Here is a 20,187-nt window from a genome sequence, read left to right on the forward strand (position 1 = left end):
GTCAGTGTTCCTTGCCATTGCCACACATTGACCTCCTCCTTTTCTCTCTCTGTTTCATACGTGTCTCCTCTTCTTCCTCCCCCTCCTCCCTTTCTAGTCGGACAGTCCAGAGGAGATGCACAGCTGGATCAAGGCCATCTCAGGAGCCATTGTGGCCCAGCGGGGGCCTGGACGCTCAGCTGCCTCTGTACGTATTCAGTCTGGGGCTGGGCCTGAGCCACTGGTCCTGCATACTGGTTCTGCATGGGACCAATAGGGTGTCGACATTTTAGTTGTAGCCAAGAATTGCAGAACACAAGCGGTTCCCCTAACCAAGGGCTTGATGGTTAGTTGGATCAGGTATGTTTGTGCTGGGTTAGAATAAATGCCTGCACGTCCTGTGGACCAGTATTGGAGACCTCTGCTCGGAGGGGAGATACTTTACTGTCTCTGGAGGAAATGCATGTTTGAGTCTACATCCGTGTCTCTAGTTTCCAGATGATTCGGTCTGTTGAAGAGCAAACATTTAAAATTCGGTTTGAATGTAACCCAATCACCCACCCACCACCCCAGCTTACAAACTGGACATCACAGTTAGATTTCTGTTCCTGTGTGCCGCCTTGAATTTCCTAATTGTTTTGTTTCGTTTCCATGTCCTATATTTGCATTGACATAATTATAGTACACAAGGCAGTATTCGATCTCTCCTCACAACCAGGGGATGCAGATAGATCCACACTTCAAACCCCCAACCAACGGGTACCCTAACTCACACACACATACACACACACACACACACACACACACACACACACACACACACACACACACACACACACACACACACACACACACACACACACACACTTCCACCCCAGCCCCTCTCCTGTTCTCTCTCTAATCCCTTCCTCTCTCAGCCGGAGCGTCTTCCCCTCCCCCCTCCTCCTCCCGTTCTCTCTCTTCTAATGAAGATGTGCACTACTGTGTTCTTGCAGATGCGTCAGGCCCGTCGGCTGTCGAACCCTTGTATACAGAGGTATACATTCCGCAATGGTGAATGCAGCACGTATGTGAGCTCCCGTGTCAGTCAAGCAGCTTCCTCTGTTTGTTTTGCAGACGTAGTCCTAGGTTGCATCTCAAATGGCACATTTTTTTCTATTTTGTGTACTGCTTTGGACCAGGACCCATAGGGAGGGCTCTGGTCAAAATAAGTGCACTATATACGGAATAGGGTGCCATTTCAGACACAGCCCTAGTCTAATGTAGTGGAATGGAGCTTTGATGATTGCTTAATCCCCTCTGAAACTCTTAAGCAAGCCCATTTAATAGATAGACTTCCATCTCATGCTTGAGTGCTGATCATTAGCCCCTCTCCCTTCTCCATCCTAACTGGTCTGGACAGGCATAATCTAATCTGCCATTGATTGGTCAGACTAACTCGCCTGGTCCACATGACCTCACTCCTCCTGCTCCTTCCGGAGCTTAGTATGGTCTGGTCCTGACCAGGCTTCTTTGAAAACCCCCTCCATGTCATTGTTGGTTTTGAGTACCTTCTGCCTCTTCTTCCTCGTTCCTCATCCGGCAGGTAGCCTAGTGGTTAGAGTGTTGGGCCAGTAACCGAAAGGTTGCTACTTTGAATCCCCGAGCTGACAAGGTAAAAATATTTCATGCTGCCCCTGAACAAGGCAGTTAGCACACTGTTCCTAGGCTGTCATTGTAAATAAGAATTTGTTCTTAACTGACTTGCCTAGTTGAATAAGAAAATCCCACTTTAATGCATTTATAACTGATTTTGTGACCTCCAGTCTGCGTGTCTGTTCCTTTATACAGATAATACAAGAAATTGCAAGAAATTGCAGGAAATTATTCCATATAGAACCGTCTTGCGTCACTGGGTTCCAATGTAGCTTGGGAAGCTGTAGTGAAGTAGCCTGTAGTACAGTTACCGGTAGCTGCTAGCTAGGTCTGGTAGTTGCTAGCTAGGTCTGGTAGTTGCTAGCTAGGTCTGGTAGTTGCTAGCTAGGTTTGGTAGTTGCTAGCTAGGTCTCGTAGCTGCTAGCTAGGTCTGGTAGCTGCTAGCTAGGTCTGGTAGCTGCTAGCTAGGTCTGGTAGCTGCTAGCTAGGTCTGGTGCTGCATGTTCCCCCACCTCTCCTAGAAACACACACAGCAATCTATATCTTATATCTTCATTCATTCATTCATTCATTGGCTTCAACATCTTACACTTGCCAACTTTGAGACTTTTTAACATTGCCACATTGATTTTAGAGTCTCTTGTTACTAGCACTGGCTGCTAAGGGGAGGACGGCTCATAGTATTGGCTGAAATGAAGTGAATAGAATTGCAACAAACACATGGAAACCACATGGAGTTCGATTCCATTGATTCCGTCCCAGTCATTACTATGAGCCCGTGCTCCCCATTTAAGGTGCCACCAGCCTCCTGTGATGTCTAGTAGTTTGAAGCCTCTCATGTTCTCTAATGACCCAGTAATACTGTGATTTCATGTCAACATGTCCTCATGCACCCCACCCCTTCAACACATAATTATGTTCTCCGAGCTCTACTCATCTATTCTAAATGTCATCCCTCTGCCCATTTTTCCTGGATTCTCGTGCTGTGTCACTTTTTCCATCTATCACTTCCTCATCATCTAATATTTCCACGCCCTTGCTAAAACTAGATACTCCTAAACAGTTTTTTCGCTCGCTGTAACTGGTCATCTTTTCACTAACTTTTGGGCGTCTGTTTTCGTTGTTGTGTCTTTTCTCCCTGTCGTGTTTTTCAGAGATTAAAATGTGACAGTGAGTTACTAACATTCCCCAAGTGAGCTCTACTGTACCATCCCTTCTGCTGCTGCTGCTATTCTGCTTCCTCTTCCTCCAACTACATCTGCTGCCTTTGTTTCACTCCTGCTTCCACTACTGTAACCCTTTGCACCAGCACCACTGTACTATTACTACTACTACTACTACTACTACTACTGCTGCTGCTGCCCTGCCCTGCCCTGCCACCCTGTGCCACTGCCCTCACTACAGCACTGTGACTGACCTGACTGAGTCCCCTGCGTCCAGTGCTTCTGAATCTGAATGACTTTGTCCCCCTCCTCCGTCCGTTCCCTCAACCCCTCCCTCTCCTACACTATGCAGGAGCACAGCGACCACTCTACCACCAGCATCCCTTCCAGCTTCTACTGCAGCAGCAACCACGGGGGACCCCCCGCCCCTCGCTCGCCCATCCAGGCAGAGCTACCCTACCCCCAGCCCCAGGGGGGCCCGGGCCCTTACCTGGGACAGCCAGGACTTCATGGGCCTGCTGCCCTGGCGAGGCCACCCGGGGGCACCACCACCACCCCGCTCCCGCCTCTCCCTCCAGGAGACCCCCCGCCTGTCCAAGTGAGCACCTCGTCCCTGTACCACACCAACGCCGACCGGGAGGACCTGTCGCCATGGAGACGGCGCAGCGAAGTAGAGGGCGACCAACCGGAAATCTCCACCCTCAGCTTCGAGGACTCAGACCTGCATGTCAGCCAGGTGTGAGCCTCTAGTCTAACCCCTGAACTTTGACCCCTAACCCCTGCCTCACAGGACACCGCAAGCTCTCACCCATAACCCCACTCCCCCATTTCCTCCACCACCTGTCCTTCACTCCCCATGCACAGAACCTGCTCATTGGATGTGGATGCAGGTGGATTCACACTGACACAAAGGGGACTGGACAGTTATCACCAACGACAAACGGAAAGCCAATCAAAAGTGACCAAAAAATGGAGCTGAACCAATCAGAGCCAACCTGGCCCTCAGGAAGACAAGAAGTGGTCCCTGGTTGTGATTGGTGATCGTCTACTCTACCCCTGTATCGAGAGCTTCTCTTAACACAGCCAATGGCGTGATGTGTCAGGGCAAGGAGACCTCGTCAGGTGTTTGGTTTTAGTTCAGTCTCTTTCGTTGTTGGTATTTCTGTTGGGTGTTGCTCTTTCTCTTTCATTGTTGATATTTCTGTTGGGTGTTGCTCTTTCTCTCTTGGTGTTGGCATTGTGTGGTATGATTCAATAACATCATCCCCTGTCCATTATCTAAAGAGGTTACTGATTTGGCTTACTCTGCTGAGAAACTCACTGCTCACGTTTCTCCACCTTCTCCACCTTCTCCCTGACGTCACGTGATTTACTGTTATCAGGGTTGTTGGGCCTAATTTAAAGAGGCGCTAGATGTTATTTTTATTGATAGTTATGTAAACGAAAAAGTTGTAACTGTCGACAATGAGACAACCCCACTCATACACACAATGGTTTAGATTTGTATGTACTTTTAAGATGTTAGATATATTTGCTTTTAAGCTGACCATTTAGTTTTTATCCAAAGCATGCCGTTATGGAAGCACCTAATGAAATATGAAACCAAAATCTTAAAAATAACCTGTTGAAATTCCGTGTACCATTCTTACTTTCAGGTGTTTTTTGGAGTGAGTGGGTCTTGTGTATATTTATGTTTTTAGTAATCCTTTAGAAATGCTTTGAGTCCTTATGTTCTAATGAAAGTTACACCTGTTGTGTTCGTTCAGACTTTCTCTTTCTCTCTCAATCAGTCACACACACACACACACACACACACACACACACACACACACACACACACACACACACACACACACACACACACACACACAGACACTGTCACACCTATGTGTTTTGCCAAATTTAAGTCCTGCACTGTAATGTTATGTGCCTGTCAACGTTAGCATGCATTTGTATAGTGACTTCTCCCCCAGGAGGACAGATATGCATAGTACAGTACAATACATCTATAGGCCTGTGGGTAGGGCCTTTCAACTGGCACTTTGTGGATACAATGTGGGCAGATAATCTGCCTGCTACACTTGATCTGTTTTATGGGTGTTCCTTTGACGTCCTCTTCTCTTTTCTACTGTATGAGTACTGTACTACTTTTCTCAATGCTGTGACTGTTTGTTTGTGTGTCTGTGGGGGAGACATAGGGTACCTGCGTTGACAATATGGTGGAAGACAGGAGGAGGGTTTGACCTTTGGCCTCAGCTGTGTGCTCTTCCTGTTTTTACTGTGTTGCACAACTCTTACTGTAATAGCTGCTAAAGTGCCTGCGTTCTTTCTATAGAGGAAAAAAAACAAGAAGCTATTTTGACCCTTTTAATTGTGTACCTGATGTTCTTAAATCGTGTGCATTATTTATTAAGTGGAGTTTGAAAATAAATCAATGGATTCAAGTTGGTGTGACTTTTTGCTTCATGTTTGATTTGACTCAAATCATGTAAATAATGTCATTTTTGTGTTGGCTGTAGATTGACACTATGTACTGCTGAAGGAAATAACTACAAGTCCTTATTTGATCAAATATTTTTATTCCATTCAATACAATGTCTGCTATGTTCTTTTGTAACCCCACGTTTTCCAGCATGTAACTAGATTGCATTTAGAGGTGTCACCAATTTACAGCATTAAGTTGCCACTTCAAGGCCTGGTAAGACCATAGGAAAGAACCCGGCAAAGCAGGGTTCTAGCGCCATCTATTGGCATTGTTTATAGGCATCTATGGTCAACAGATGGTTGATAGAGGTTTACTGTCAATTGGAAATATTAGTATTATTAATACATCTTAACCTAAAGTAACGGGCGTAAAAAAATATATTTAAAAAAAATCCTGAGTGGCGTCCCCACATCCGTTTTTCAGGGGAAACGGAAGTTAGGTTGAAAATACTGTATCCCTGAAAACCGGAAAAATACGCTTTCTACCGACCCCATAGAGAGTGAATACATCTAAATATTTAGTAAATATCTATCTCATTCACCACTGTTTGGTCTTCTGAACTACACACTGTGGTCTTAATGTGAATCCCATCAGTATGAAGGATCACAGCGTCATCATACCCCTAAGGTTGCATCCAAAATGGCAGCCTATTCGCGGTGGCAGGTAGCCTAGTGGTTAGAGCGTTGGGCCAGTAACTGAAAGGTTGCTTGATCAAATCCCTGAGCTGACAAGGTAAAAATATGTTGTTCTTCCCCTGAACATGGCAGTTGTTCCTAGGCTGTCATTGTAAATAAGAATTTGTTCTCAACTGACTTGCCTAGTTAAATAAAGGTTAAATAAAAAATAAAAAAATAAAAATATATAGTTTGACAAGGGCCCATAGAGATCTAAGGGAAAGTAGCCCACAAAACTCTGCCTAAACCTGGAGATGGTCTGTCCCTCACACTGAGCAGTTGGCGAGAGCTATCTGTTGTGACTGAGAGGCCCCTGGTTTCTCGTAGGAAAAACCAGCTGGAATACATTGTGCCCTCGGAGCAGGCCAGGCATGACTCATGGTCACAATGTTATGATGCATAGGTATAAGGAAAGAAATCCTGCTCTAAAGCTCTTGTTTGGATTGGGAACAAAATGGCACTCCTCTGCTCCCATTTGAGTCTCATTAAACGAACATACTTCCAATAAAAACACAGAAATAACAAACTGCTTAAACGTATTGGAACGGGTTTCCGAGAGTTTGGATGTTACTGGGAGGGAATGAGTTCAGCCAGTGCTTGTTGTTGCAGCAAATTAGATTCAGGACCCAACAATTGGAATCTGTCTCCATTGTTGAGTTCAAGTTTGAATAACTCTGACTTTGATTCAAAGGGACATTCGTAGTGCTTCATTAGAACTTGTAAGTTCACACTTAATGGGCTTGTATTGAGAACGATGTGCTTGCCAGATAGTGTCACTCTAAAGAACACAAACTGGAAAGAACCCTCTGGGAAATCTATCTATATTGATGACTGCAATGAGTACAGTTGACCTTGGTCAGGACATGGGGAACTAGGGACCTAGACATGCAGGCTGGACACCACTGTGTAATGATGCTGTGAAGACCGCAGATCTCTGACCACTGATCCCAGGTCTGTTCTGCTGGCCCTTGGCTGTCAGGGTCAGTTGTACGCATCAGGTGTGTTCTGATCCCAGGGCCTGTGCCGGGGAGTGATGATGTCAGCAATGATGACATGGCCCCTAACGGAGGCCTCTAAGTGAGTTGAGGATAACATAAACAGCTGGAAGAACTCTGTAACCACAGCAGAGCCTCCATGGTCCAACCCAGTGCCTATGAATGGCTGGGTCCAGCTCTAGATCATCCTCATTTTTCTGGGGTGCTGAGGCTTTCTCCACACTGGTTCTGGGTGCCTAATGGAGATCTCACTGAGGGAGTGGTTGGAGCCTAACGTCTGCACAGCCAGAGAACAGAGCAAGCTTCTCTTCTTCCCTCCCTCCCTCATCGATTCATCGCGGTGCCAGAATATGTTAAGTAACCACAAAGTTATTTGTGTGTGTGTGTGTGTGTGTGTGTGTGTGTGTGTGTGTGTGTGTGTGTGTGTGTGTGTGTGTGTGTGTGTGTGTGTGTGTGTGTGTGTGTGTGTGTGTGTGTGTGTGTGCGTGTGTGTGTGTTCCAATGTAATGGTGCAAAAGTGCAACTAAATATTATAGATATACTTCTACATCTTTTGCAGAAATATATGCATTAGACTGGTTCTGAGAAACTCCATGCATTACAGTATATGTGACATAAGCAACTGTGGATCCTTGATAAGCACTATATAAAACAAATGTGTTATTATTATCATAATTATTATTAGACGTTTCCTGCTCAACCAATCACTGCTTTGCATGCCTGGCTTCCAGTTTCTTTTTTCACATCTCCCATGGTTCAAATTAGGAGAAAGACACAAACAGCCCAAATCTCCCACCACCAAAATAATGTATAAAACAAAACAGAGTAGTTCAATTATCCTGAAATGGTAAGCTCTCCACTCTGTCATTGCATTGCTGCAATTAACTTAATTCCCCCCACGTGTATTATTTATTTCCTGCTGTAAAAATAATAAGCACTCCCAGATTAAATTGAAAGTGAACAATAAATGTTACAAGAGATGATGTAAGTTTGGCAACAATGTCAGGTAGCCTAGCGGGTGGGTAGTTAGCCTAGCGGGTGGGTAGTTAGCCTTGCGGGTAGTTAGCCTAGCGGGTGGCAGGTAGCCCAGCAGGTGGCAGGTAGCCTAGTGGGTGGGTAGTTAGCCTAGCGGTTGGCAGGTAACCTAGCGGGTGACAGGTAGCCTAGTGGTTAAGAGCTTTCGACCAGTAAACAAAAGGTCACTGGTTTGAATCCCAGAGTCAACTAAGTGAAAAATCATTTTGTGCCCATGAGCAAGGCACTTAACCCTAATTGCTTTGGCTAAGAGTGTCTGCTAAATGACTAAGAAACTCTGGCTCACAGAGTTCCAACTCTGGCTTTGGAACCAACTGTCTACTCTATGCACCAACACAGACCTATAAACTTCCAACTGCACTGCTGTCTCCCTGTAAAACTTTAGACTCACTTCCATAACAAAGAATTACACTTGCTTCGTCAGCACTTGGTAGAAGTTTCTTAATCAATTTAATGGACCAGCAACACTTCAGCACCTAATAAGATAAATGGTAGAGCTCAGCTGGATCTTTTGCCCACTAGTACGGTTCAGGATAAAGGACAATGTGTTCCCACAGAAAGATGGCTCTCTACAGCCAGCTGTGGTTAAACAACACCCCCAACCACTGCCAATATATTTTGGGGACAGGACAATGACGATTAGGAGTGTTGTGGTCAGATTTGAATCAAGTAAAGAACATTGTCTCTTGTGGCTAATGTGGCTTTCTTTGACATCCAGCACCTGTGGGCTGCAGTATTACTGTACTGTAGATCTTTCTCCCTCAAACTGCTGCTGGTTCTTGTTTCTCAGCTGTAATGGGGATGTACTTTAGCACTGGCAGCAGCATGGCATGCACCAGGAACGTGTAATGGGGATGTACTTTAGCACTGGCAGCAGCATGGCATGCACCAGGAATGTGTAATGGGGATGTACTTTAGCACTGGCAGCAGTATGGCATGCACCAGGAACGTGGAGGATGAACAGGATATGTCCTGGACAAGGGTGGGGAACGAGATAACTTGTTTTGACACCACACTCCAAAAAGCAAGTTCTGCAGGCTCTAGTTTTGTCTAATCTTGATTATTGTCCAGTCGTCTGGTCCAGTGCTGCAAGGAAAGACCTAGTTAAGCTGCAGCTGGCCCAGAACAGAGCGGCACGTTTTGCTCTTCATTGTAATCAGAGGGAAAATATTAATACTATGCATGCCAGTCTCTCTTGGCTAAGAGTTGAGGAGAGACAGACTGCCTCACTTCTTCTTTTTATAAGAAACATTGTGTTGAAAATCCAAAATTGTTTGCATAATCAACTTACACACAGCTCTGACACACACACTTATCCCACCAGACATGCCACCAGGGGTCTTTTCACAGTCCCCAAATCCAGAACAAATTCAAGAAAATGTACAGTATTATTTAGAGCCCTTATTGCATGGAACTTCCTTCCATCTTATATTGCTCAAATAAACAGCAAACCTGGTTTCAAAAAACAGATAAAGCAACACCTCGCGGCACAACACCTCTCCCCTATTTGACCTAGATAGTTTGTGTGTATGTATTGATATGTAGGCTACGTGTGCCTTTTTAAAAGTGTATGTAGTTCTGTCCTTGAGCTGTTCTTGTCTAATGATGTTCTGTATTATGTTTCATGTTTTGTGTGGACCCCAGGAAGAGTAGCTGCTGTTTTTGCAACAGCTATTGGGGATCCTAATAAAATACCAAATACTTCAAGTCAAAAACCTGCTTGTTCTGCTTGTGGTGTTTCGGCTGGCAGAAATATCATTATAAACTGGGTGGTTCGAGCCCTGAATGCTGATTGGCTGAAAGCCGTGGTATATTGGCCATATACCACCCCCCTCTGGCCTTATTACTTAATCATAGAGCATTGCAATTTAACCATGCTGAAATGACCTCCCCCTGGCTGATATAAGACATTCATAGTGTCTTGTCCCTCCAATGAACACAAACGTTCTTACTTATCAACATCCACAGTATTACATAAGCTACAGTAAAGTAATGTTTCTGCTGGTGGTAGCCAAAACCACGAATAGAGCAGAGCTGTGCTGATGGGAATGGGTTGAGACTCATTCGTTTTGTGGGCCATTTGGAGTGTGTCTATGTGTTGATGATGGGGCTGTGAAAGGCGAGCGGGCGTGACTCATACGTGCTGGAACAGCCAGGTTCGGAAGACATGGATGAGGGGATGGAGAGGGGGATAGAGAGGAGTGGAGGATGTTTCCCGGAGCTCTGTTTGACTCCCCTCCAGCATCACTCACATTGTAAACTGTGATGAGATGTCGAGGGTCCCATAAACGATCCCTGAACATGCCAGTGGGTCAGAATCACTGTTCTCAGACCAGCAGCACTGTGTGAGTTCTCTTAAGCTAGGCCCTATAGGACGCTCCGATTCAGTCAACTCTGACACTCGTTGATGTTAGTTGTTTTCTGTAGTGGCATCCTCGAGAATCTAATTGTGATCATACTTGACAATTTCCTGTCACAATCTGTCAGATTAGATTTATAACAAAATTATAATTCATATTTTTCTATTTAGTTATTCATATCCTACAAGTGATCAACACAGCTCCCAAACACTCCCAACGCTCTCACTCCAAGTGGCTATGAGAAAAGTGAAGAGTGGGCGGTTTCTCCAGCATAACTGCCTGGGAGTTAGTGTTACATTCACTGTAGCTGTCGTCACTTAAACCAACATGAGCGAGCTCTTGGTGTTCCTGTTCCCGTTCACTGTTGTTCCTGTTGCCTTGGGGCGGCAGGTAGCCTAGTGGTTAGAGCGTTGGGCCAGTAACCAAAAGCTTTCTAGATCAAATCCCTGAGCTAAAAATCTGTTGTTCTGCCCCTGAACAAGGCTGTTCCTAGGCTGTCATTGTAAATAAGAATTTGTTCTTAATAACTTGTCTAGTTAAATAATGGTTAAACAAAAAAAAAAGTTGGCAATCATACTAAAAGCCTCGGTCATGGCTAGAAAGAATACAGCTTTTGTCAAATGAATATCAAAAGTTTAAACATTTTTGCTAACCCTAACCCATTTCCTAACCTTAACCTAATTCTCCTAACGTGCTACCATAATTATCCTAACCTGCTGCGTAAATTCTTCTAACCTGCTAAATAAATTGTAATCTGGCAAAAACTGTATCCCATTTAGTCGCAATGAGAGTGGTAATAGCAACAAACACAAAACCAGAGTTAGGCTCACAGCACCCTTGGAAATGATGCATTGTGAGAGAGAAACTCTTCATAGACCATTGCAAGCATCTGTCGTTTAAAGTGCATTAGGATTTTGGGGTATTCGATCAACCCATTCCAAACAGCACATGGATGTGATTATATTTGCTTTTGGATTCCAGTACGATGCCATGGAATACTGACGTAGAGATTAGGGTTCTCAGAATCATGCAATAACATTAAAGGACGTAACATGCTGTAGGCGTATGCCTGGCCCTTACCCAGACCCAGACCATCAACAAATCAACGACTGCAACCCCAAATCTTTGAACTGAACTATGATAACCTTTGCTTTCTCTTCATCACTTTCCCGGCTGTAAATTCAACTTCTGAGGATTCTATCATTTGTTTTACACTGCACCAAGCATCTATAGTGGCTTTTGTTTTACGTAACCAGATTGTTGAACATTGATAGTCTGGCAAAGGAAAAATCAATGATCAAAGAGCATGCAATTGCTTTGGGCATCTTTGAATTTCCCCAACAATAATTTGGCCTAGTCCAGTGCAGTAATTGAATCTATACAACTCAGTTATATGCAGTGGAAAGTAATGGGTAGGCGATGCTACTATAAGAGCAAAAGTGTATTTCCATTTTTTCTTTGAACAACTGAATGAAGCAATGTATGATCAGTTTGAAATGAACTCAGGGTACATTCTGATGCTCTGACATAGCCTCAGGAACAGGGCGGGTGGAGGAGGCATATGTACTGAACCCTCTGCACGTCAGTAGAGCCCACCCATCGCCTGTCTTGTTTATATTGCTACAACGTGTTGTTGCCTTTATAAACTCTGCAACATCACAAAGGGAGTTACAGCAGCTTTGTTGTCTGACAGCAGTAGACCAACGAAGCACAGTTTAGTGAAAAGCGACTCACATTTATGCAACGTTTATTATTTATGCAGATAAAACATTTTTGTAGAAACGTTTGAAAATTCGTTTTTTGACAACATTGCATAGTTTTTCAATTGAATATTTAACAATGTTTTGGTCGGTCATCTGCGCAACTTTTCTCCTTGCTCCTTTAGTTTGCGAGGCAAGAACCAAGCGATATGTCATCGGCTGTCCAGATAAATGTGACAAATCTCTATGTCCCCCGATCCCTGCGGACTGCATGGCCGGCGACATACTTGACCAATGCGACTGTTGTCCGGTCTGTGCGTCCGAAGAGGGTGAGGCATGCGGCGGCACAGGGAGATTAGGGGACCCGGAGTGCGGAGAGGGCATGGAATGCTCGATAACGGACGGCATTGGGGTGTCCGCCACTGTGAGGCGTCGGGGCAAAAGCGGTGTGTGCGTCTGCAAAGGTTCGGACCCGGTGTGCGGCAGTGACGGGGTGTCCTACCAAAACATCTGCGAACTGAAGAGAGTGAGTAACCGGGCTCTGAAGCTGCAGCAGCCACCGGTCATCTTCATACAGAGAGGAACCTGTGGCAAAGGTATTGGAATTCAACATAATGTATAACAAATTACTGGTTGTCTTGTTAAAAGCCTCAGCAAGTGCAATATTGTGCGTAAAACCATAATGCATAAAAGGTGTAGAAAAAAAATGAAAAAATATTATCCATTGAATTGGTCTGCGTTGAAATGTCATAATTGTTTGCTCAATTATACATCCCATCTCCCGAAATAACGTTACCGAGTTCAAATGGATATGTTTTACTGTTCCCTAGCACAGTGGTAGAGCCAGTATGTGCCAACATGTATAACAATCATACCCAACACATTTACCAGTAGCCTACGGTTAAACCAGATAGAGATTTTGTGTCATACATGTTTTTCACAGGGAGATACTTAATTTGTTGGTTAATAACACATTTTACTTGTAGTTTGATTGACATTTCAATGGTGTGCCTTCGTGGCTGTTTAGGTTTTCTTCCCTGTCCATGTTATTTTGACATGCCGACCTGAACATAGTAAACATACATCTGGGACACTGCATTTAGTATGATATGTTACATTTCGTATAGTATGTATTCATCTGTGAACGTCCATCATCCATGTCGTATGATATGTTACGAATTGCAATTCTTACAATATGTTACACATTTGTAAAATGTATGATATGTTGCTAATTCTAATTTGTTGTAGCTAACGTTATCTAGGTGGCTAAGTGGCTAACGCTAACGTTGTCTATCTATTGGTTAACGTTAACTAGGTTAGGGGTTGAGGTTAGCGGTTAAGGTTAGGAATTATGTTAAGGCTTAGCCAACATGCTAGTTGCAAAGTAGTAAGTAGTTGCAAAGTTGCTAAAATTGTCCTGACAAGATTTGAACACGGAACCCTTGGGATGCAAGACGTTTACATGATACGTCTACCCATCCACCCCAACCAACTGCCCTACTTTAGTTTTTGCGTGAAGTAACTTTCTGTCTTAACTAACTATTGACACAGGGTCAAAATCTGTTGAAATCTAACAAGGCTTTCTTGGGAACTTGGTGTATGCAGTGTAAATAAATGTTGTCTTTCTGCTTCTAGGATGTGTATAGTTGTGATGCTTGGCCTCAAGGTACACATTGAAAACACACACACACACACACACACACACACACACACACGCACACACACACACACACACACACACACAGCTATGTACACACCATTCACACCTGGATCATTCTGTGCCAGTTAGCTTTCTGCTACAGTACACTCTTGGAAATAAGGTGCTATCTAGAACCAAAAAGGGTTCCATCGGGTGACTCAATAGGAGACCCCATTGAATAACCCTTTTTGGTTCCAGGTAGAACCCTTTTGAGTATCCAACTCCTGCTACCCACTCATCACTCCCTCATTTTTCTCCTCCTCTTCTTCCTCCTCCTCCTCCCTCTCCCAACTTTTGAACACAAAACTCCTTTCCAGATTTTGGGACTCTGTTTAGCACCTTCAGGTCAGAGGACTGGCTTACCTTGATACCTCAAAAATAGCTGTTTCACTCAATAACTGAGGACAGGATCGCTCAGCACTGAGTGAGGTTTCTAGGAGTTTCAGCCAAGCCAAAGATATGGTAGGACTCGCAATCATAAAGCCATTACATGAGCTGCTCCAACCTATGAAATCATAGCATCTGGACCTCATGAAGTCAGTCGATTGTATAACTTCTAAACAGATCAAGATCTAGGTCAAACTCTACAGTCATTGAGCCATGTTTTGTAGACCTGCTTCGTCATGAGGTGACTTGTTCCATATATACTGTATATGTGTGATTGACAGGCATGGATATAAAATCAACTAAACTCTGCCAGTAGAAAGTGGATGGAATGGTGTCTTAATACCTTTTGAATGGAAAGAAGGGTGAATGAAATCTCTAACAATAAGATGTTTTGTTGCTGGAGAGGTTCAAATGAAATTTGAGACAACACCGCGCACGACTCCAACACCATTTGCTGACGACACGATGGTGGTAGGCCTGATCACCGACTACAATGAGACAGCGTACAGGGAGAAAGCCTGAGACTGGGCAGTGTGGTGCCAGGACAACAACTTCTCCCTCAACGTTAGCAAGACAAAGCAACTGATCGTGGAGTACAGGAAATGCAGGGCCGAGCATGCCCCCATCCATATCAACAGGGCTGTAGTGGAGCGGGCCGAGAGCTTCAAGTTCCTCAGTGTCACTAAGGAATTAACATGGTCCACACACACCAACACCTCTTTCCCCTCAGGAGGATGAAAAGATTTGGCGTTGTCCCTCAGATCCTCAAAAAGTTATACTGCTGCACAATTGAGAGCATCTTGACTGGCTGCATCACCGCCTGGTATGGCAACTGTTCGGCATCCGACCACAAGGCGCTACGGAGGGTAATCCGTACGACCCAGTACATCATTGGGGCCAAGCTTCCTGCCATCCAGGACCTCCATACCAGAGCACCTTCTAGGTCCAAAAGGCTCCTTAACAGCTTCTACCCCCAAGCCATTATTTTAAAGATTTTCTCTCTGTATTATTGAAATGCCTGTAAGTAAGCATTTCACTGTTAATCTACACCTGTTGTTTACATGATTGGATTTGACCATCGCTCAGACACGTGCAAACATTGCGTCGATGGTTGTTTTTTCCATACCCTTTCAAATGTAAAGAGCTCACAACAGGGTAAACATTAGTTTAGTGGTGAGCACGGCAGCCAAGGTGCACAAACACACTCACATAAACTCACTTGAAGTCTGGGGTTGAGCCTTGGCAACGTCAAGACGTCCAACATAATATTGGATGAGACAGAGTCAATGTGTGTGTGTGTGTGTGTGTGTGTGTGTGTGTGTGTGTGTGTGTGTGTGTGTGTGTGTGTGTGTGTGTGTGTGTGTGTGTGTGTGTGTGTGTGTGCGCGTGTGGTAGTCAGAGGGTCCAGTCTGCAACCCATTGCCACCCAGTGCCTTCAATAGAGGGAGAGAGGGTAGCATGGAAGAACTCCTAAGCAACTGATGTCAACAGCACCATAGGAATAACAGTGGATGCCTGATTAAAATGCCCATGGGCAAACATGGACACGCTTGTCACATGAGAGGGCAGGGCTGGGTGGTTGACAGACATTGTTGCTAAGACCAGGGCACTAGCCCACCAGAGGTTGTGATATATTCTGAAACGTGGTAGCCTGGTCTAAATCCTCAAGTATTTAATTGGACTCACAGATTCTGCAAGAAACCCCTCAATCATGCAAAACTGTTGCTGTAGTCAAATGAAGAAGAACCTATCGAGGAAGATCTATTCCACACAGTTGTCTTTGACCATGTTTACAGTATTAAGACACAACACTTCCTGCCAGCCTCTGTGTCTCTCTCTATGTACTCACTTCAGATTGTGAGAGGGGCCAAAGCAGCCTGACAGCCAGTCAAGCCAAGCACCCCTTTGTCATATAGCTGATGGACTCATCAGGAAACCAGCAGTGGGTAAGCATAGACAGACAGGCCATGGCAGGCCCCATAATCAGGAGATCCACTTGGCAGAGAAACATCTGTAAGGTTAGAGGGCTATTATTTTCTCGCTCCACGTGATACAATTTCAATTGGGGTGTGTGTTTGTTTGTGTGTGTGTATTTGTGCGTGCATGTGTGTGTGCCTGTGTGTGCCTGTGTGTCTCTGTTCAATCATGCTATAGGCTTTCAGTGCACAAAATAGATGGTGTGACTGATAGTGATTAAGAAAGATAGAGTCCTCAATTTACAACTGATCTTTTGACCTTTTATCAAAGCTGAAGTATTTGTATGTGATTTGATTGAAAGCCATTTTACATGGCATGTCTGAGTGCATGTCTCTGTATGCAGGTCAGGTCAAGTGAACTCTCTCCTCTCTCACTCTTTTCGGCAACACGATGAAATAATTTTTACATAGAAGTTGACTAGTCATGATGGTGGAGGCTGGATCTGGAGACATATAGCCTGCTGTGCTCAAGCACATCCCACAATCCACTTCTCTGGGTGGTTTGAGGTCTGTGAAAGTCCTTATAGCCTTAGATAATATTAATGAAACAAACACAGACTAGGCTGTCATAACCTGTTGGATACTGAACAAAAATCTAAATGCAACATGTAAAGTGTTGCTCCCATGTTTCATAAGGTGAAATTAAAGATCCCAGACATTTTCCATACACACAAAAAGCTTATTTTGCAAAAATGATTTGTACATCCCTGTTAGTGAGCATTTCTCCTTCGCCAAGATAATCCGTCCACCTGACAGGTGTGGCGTATCAAGAAGCTGATTTAACAGCATGATCATTACAGAGTTGCAACCTTGTGCTGGGCACAATAAAATGCCCCTCTAAAATTGTCACACAACACAATGCCACAGATGTCTCAAGTTTTGAGGGAGCGTGCACTTGGCATGCTGACTGCAGGAATGTCCACCAGATCTGATGCCAGAGAATATAATGTTAATTTCTCTACCATAAGCCGCCTCCAACATTGTTTTAGAGAACTTGGCAGAATGTCCAACCGTCCTCACAACCGCAGACCAAACCATACCAGGACCTCCACATTCGGCTTCTTCACCTGCAAGATCGTCTGAGACCAGGCACCCGGACAGCTGATGAAACTGTGGGGCTGCACAACGGAATAATTTCTGCACTAACTGTCAGATACCGTCTCAGGGAAGCTCATCTGCGTGCTCGTTATCCTCACCAGGGTCTTAACCTGACTGCAGTTCAGCATCGTAAAAAACTTCAGTGGGCAAATGCTCCCCTTCGCCACTGTCACGCTGGAAAAGTGTGCTCTTCATGGATGAATCCCGGTTTCAACTGTACCGGGCAGATGGCAAACAGCGTGTTTGGCGTCGTGTGGGCAAGCGGTTCGCTGATGTCAACGTTGTGAACATGGTGGCGGTTGGGTTGTGGTATGGGCTGACAACGAACACAATTGCATTTTAGCGATGGCAATTTGAATGCACAAAGATACCGTGATGAGATCCTGAGGCCCATTGTCGTGCCATTCATCCGCCGCCATCACCTCATGTTTCAGCACGATAATGCACGGCCCCATGTCACAAGGATCTGTACACAATTTCTGGAAGCTGAAAATGGCCCAGTTCTTCCATGGCCTGCATACTCACCAGACATGTCACCCATTGAGCAAGTTTGGGATGCTCTGGATCGACGTGTACGACAGCGTGTTCCAGTTCCCACCAATATCCAGAAACTTCATACAGCCATTGAAGAGAAGTGGGACAATATTCCACGGGCCACAATCAACAGCCTGAACAACTCTATGCGAAGGAGATGTGTCGCACTACATGAGGCAAATGGTGGTCACACCAGATACTGACTGGTTTTCTGATCCACGACCATACCTTTTTTATAAAGGTATCTGTAACCAACAGATGCATATCTGTATTCCCAGTCATGTGAAATCCATAGATTAGGGATTAATTCATTTATTTAAATTGACTGTTTTCATTATATGAACTGTAACTCAGTAAAATCTTTGAAATTGTTACATGTTGCGTTTATAGTTTTGTTCAGTGTATGATGCAGAGCAAGAAGAATGCCTTGGCATCCCGCACTGTGACTGGAATTTATAATACAGGAACTGAAGACCTTATCAGAATGTAATCTGTCTCTGTAAAATGATTTTTTTAGCAGCTTAGCGCCTTAATAGTGCAATATGATTCTCTTGCCATGAATGTTTCCATTTCTCTCTGCGTTCTCCTAGAGGCTTTCGTCCTTTGAAGATACAGTAGATCCTAAACTGTGATAGTTTTTCATCAAACCAAGCAGAGCTTTTTGTTAAAATAAAGAAGAGCTCAATGGAAACGTATGACTAGATGGTTATAGGTCTCATTCAGTGGCGGTCAGTGCCTTTTAAGATGAGGGAAGATATATATTTTTTTCATGAGCATGGCCTTATTTCTATTACAGCATATTGGATGACTGTCATTCATATTCCATTCTCCCAGTTCAATGTAACAGTGATAGGGTTTAGGCTACTAAATGATACTAGAAATTTCCCTATACCTATCATGAGGTTGCCACAACCTAGCCTATGAATGAAGTTTGCAACTTATCGGACAATTTCAGGTATGTTTATCCCCGTTTTGTTCTATCTGCTTCCGTTTAAGAAAAGTTTTTCATCAGAATCGGCGGAAAGAATACACCCCTGATCACACGTAAACACAGTTCACTTTCATAGCAGCTACGATGTGTTCCTTTTGGCATCTATGCGCTCTCCTCTTCTCACCTCTTCTCTTCGCTTGTGGACTTCAATGCACAACACATCAGCTGTATGTGACCAGGCGAAAAAACCTTTCCAAGCCAAACTGTATCATAACCGCTACATACAGCCTACATCGTTGTCACCGTATTAGCTAAAGTAACATCATAGTCAGCATAGCTAATAGAACTAACGCGTTAGTAAACCTGCTACAATCATGCAGTAACATTAGTGTTAAGTCAGTAAGCAGTTACATCGGCAGGCCCCGGTGGCAGTACATTTGTCAAACCAAAAGCTTACCTTGACTTGGAAGAGTTCCAGTGTTGTGTTGGAAAGTCATAGCCAGCTAGTTAACATAGCGTCCCTCTGTTTTTAGAAAGTTGTTTCAGTAGGCTACACTAGCTAGCTGCATTTTCTAGCTAAGTAAGTGAATATGAAAGTGAAAAAAATATGACAATTTCTCTCTTGCTTCTCTTGCATTTTGGAAGAAATTAATTTCTTCAAACTGTTCAACTACTGTCTTTCTTTGTCTTTGAATCAACTACTCACCACATTGTATGCTCTGCAGTGCTAGCTAGCTGTAGTGTGTGCTTTCAGTACTAGATTCATTCTCTGATCCTTTGATTGGTTGGACAACATGTCAGTTCATGCTGCAAGAGCTCTGATAGGTTGGAGGACGTCCTCCGGAAGTTCTCATAATTACTGTGTAAGTCTATGGAAGGGGGTGAGAACCATGAGCCTCCTAGGTTTTGTATTGAAGTCAATGTATCCAGAGGAGGAAGGAAGCTAGCTGTCCTCCGGCTACACCATGGTGCTACCCTACAGAGTGCTGTTGAGGCTGCTGTAGACCTTCTTTGCAAAATAGTGTGTCTTAATCAATTATTTGGTGACATGAATATATTTAGTATAGTTTTATCTAAAAATGCTAAGTTTTTTAATGTTTTACCATTTTTATTTGTATGAAATTCACTGAGGATAGTCCTCCCCTTCCTCTGAGGAGGAGCCTCCACCGGTCTCATTGTGAATGTCCATGATGTTGTGGTTGGGGTGATTGGGAGGGCTCAGCCCAGCCCGGTTCAGCAGCCCATCTGCAGTGCATTATTGTTGGAATGTAAGTTAAAAGGGGGAAACACCAGTTATTGTTTTGCCTATCATAGGTTGTGTGAGACCAAACCACACAACCTATAAGAACTATTTTGTCAGTTTGCGAGGTGGGTTGGAAAGATGCTATTTATTAGCGGGAGGAGATGGAGGATAGGCCTAGGGATATTCTTTGACTGGACCGACACAGAACCAAAGGGACGAGGTGAAGGCGTAATTGCACATGTTTTGCACGCACTGCAGCTGTTCCGTAACCAAAGGTTGCGCCTGGTAAAATA

At 44.2% G+C, this 20,187-nt stretch overlaps 2 protein-coding genes across 6 annotated transcripts in view; both read left to right on the plus strand.

Moving 5' to 3' along the window:
• Nucleotides 1-5,221, plus strand: part of plekha1b (pleckstrin homology domain containing, family A (phosphoinositide binding specific) member 1b) — a 41,436-nt gene extending 36,215 nt beyond the window's left edge. The window contains exons 11-13 of one of the 4 annotated variants that reach the window (XM_014158359.3): nt 98-187; nt 975-1,045; nt 3,130-5,221. In XM_014158359.3, the coding sequence (XP_014013834.1) occupies nt 98-187; nt 975-1,045; nt 3,130-3,379 (411 nt within the window). In that variant the 3' untranslated portion in view covers nt 3,380-5,221. The other 3 variants (XM_014158360.3, XM_014158364.3, XM_014158358.3) reach the window with 3 other exon arrangements.
• Nucleotides 5,222-11,961: 6,740 nt separating this feature from the next.
• The window catches only part of htra1b (HtrA serine peptidase 1b), a 37,191-nt gene continuing 28,965 nt past the window's right edge, over nt 11,962-20,187 (plus strand). Inside the window, exon 1 of one of the 2 annotated variants that reach the window (XM_014158365.3) lies at nt 11,962-12,622. In XM_014158365.3, coding sequence (XP_014013840.1) covers nt 12,166-12,622 — 457 coding nt within the window. In that variant the 5' untranslated portion in view covers nt 11,962-12,165. The remainder of the gene's footprint in view (nt 12,623-20,187) is intronic. The other variant, XM_014158366.3, reaches the window with a different exon arrangement.

The sequence above is a fragment of the Salmo salar genome, chromosome 19 (assembly GCF_965601325.2).
Source record: "Salmo salar chromosome 19, fSalSal1, whole genome shotgun sequence".
Taxonomy (NCBI): domain Eukaryota; kingdom Metazoa; phylum Chordata; class Actinopteri; order Salmoniformes; family Salmonidae; genus Salmo; species Salmo salar.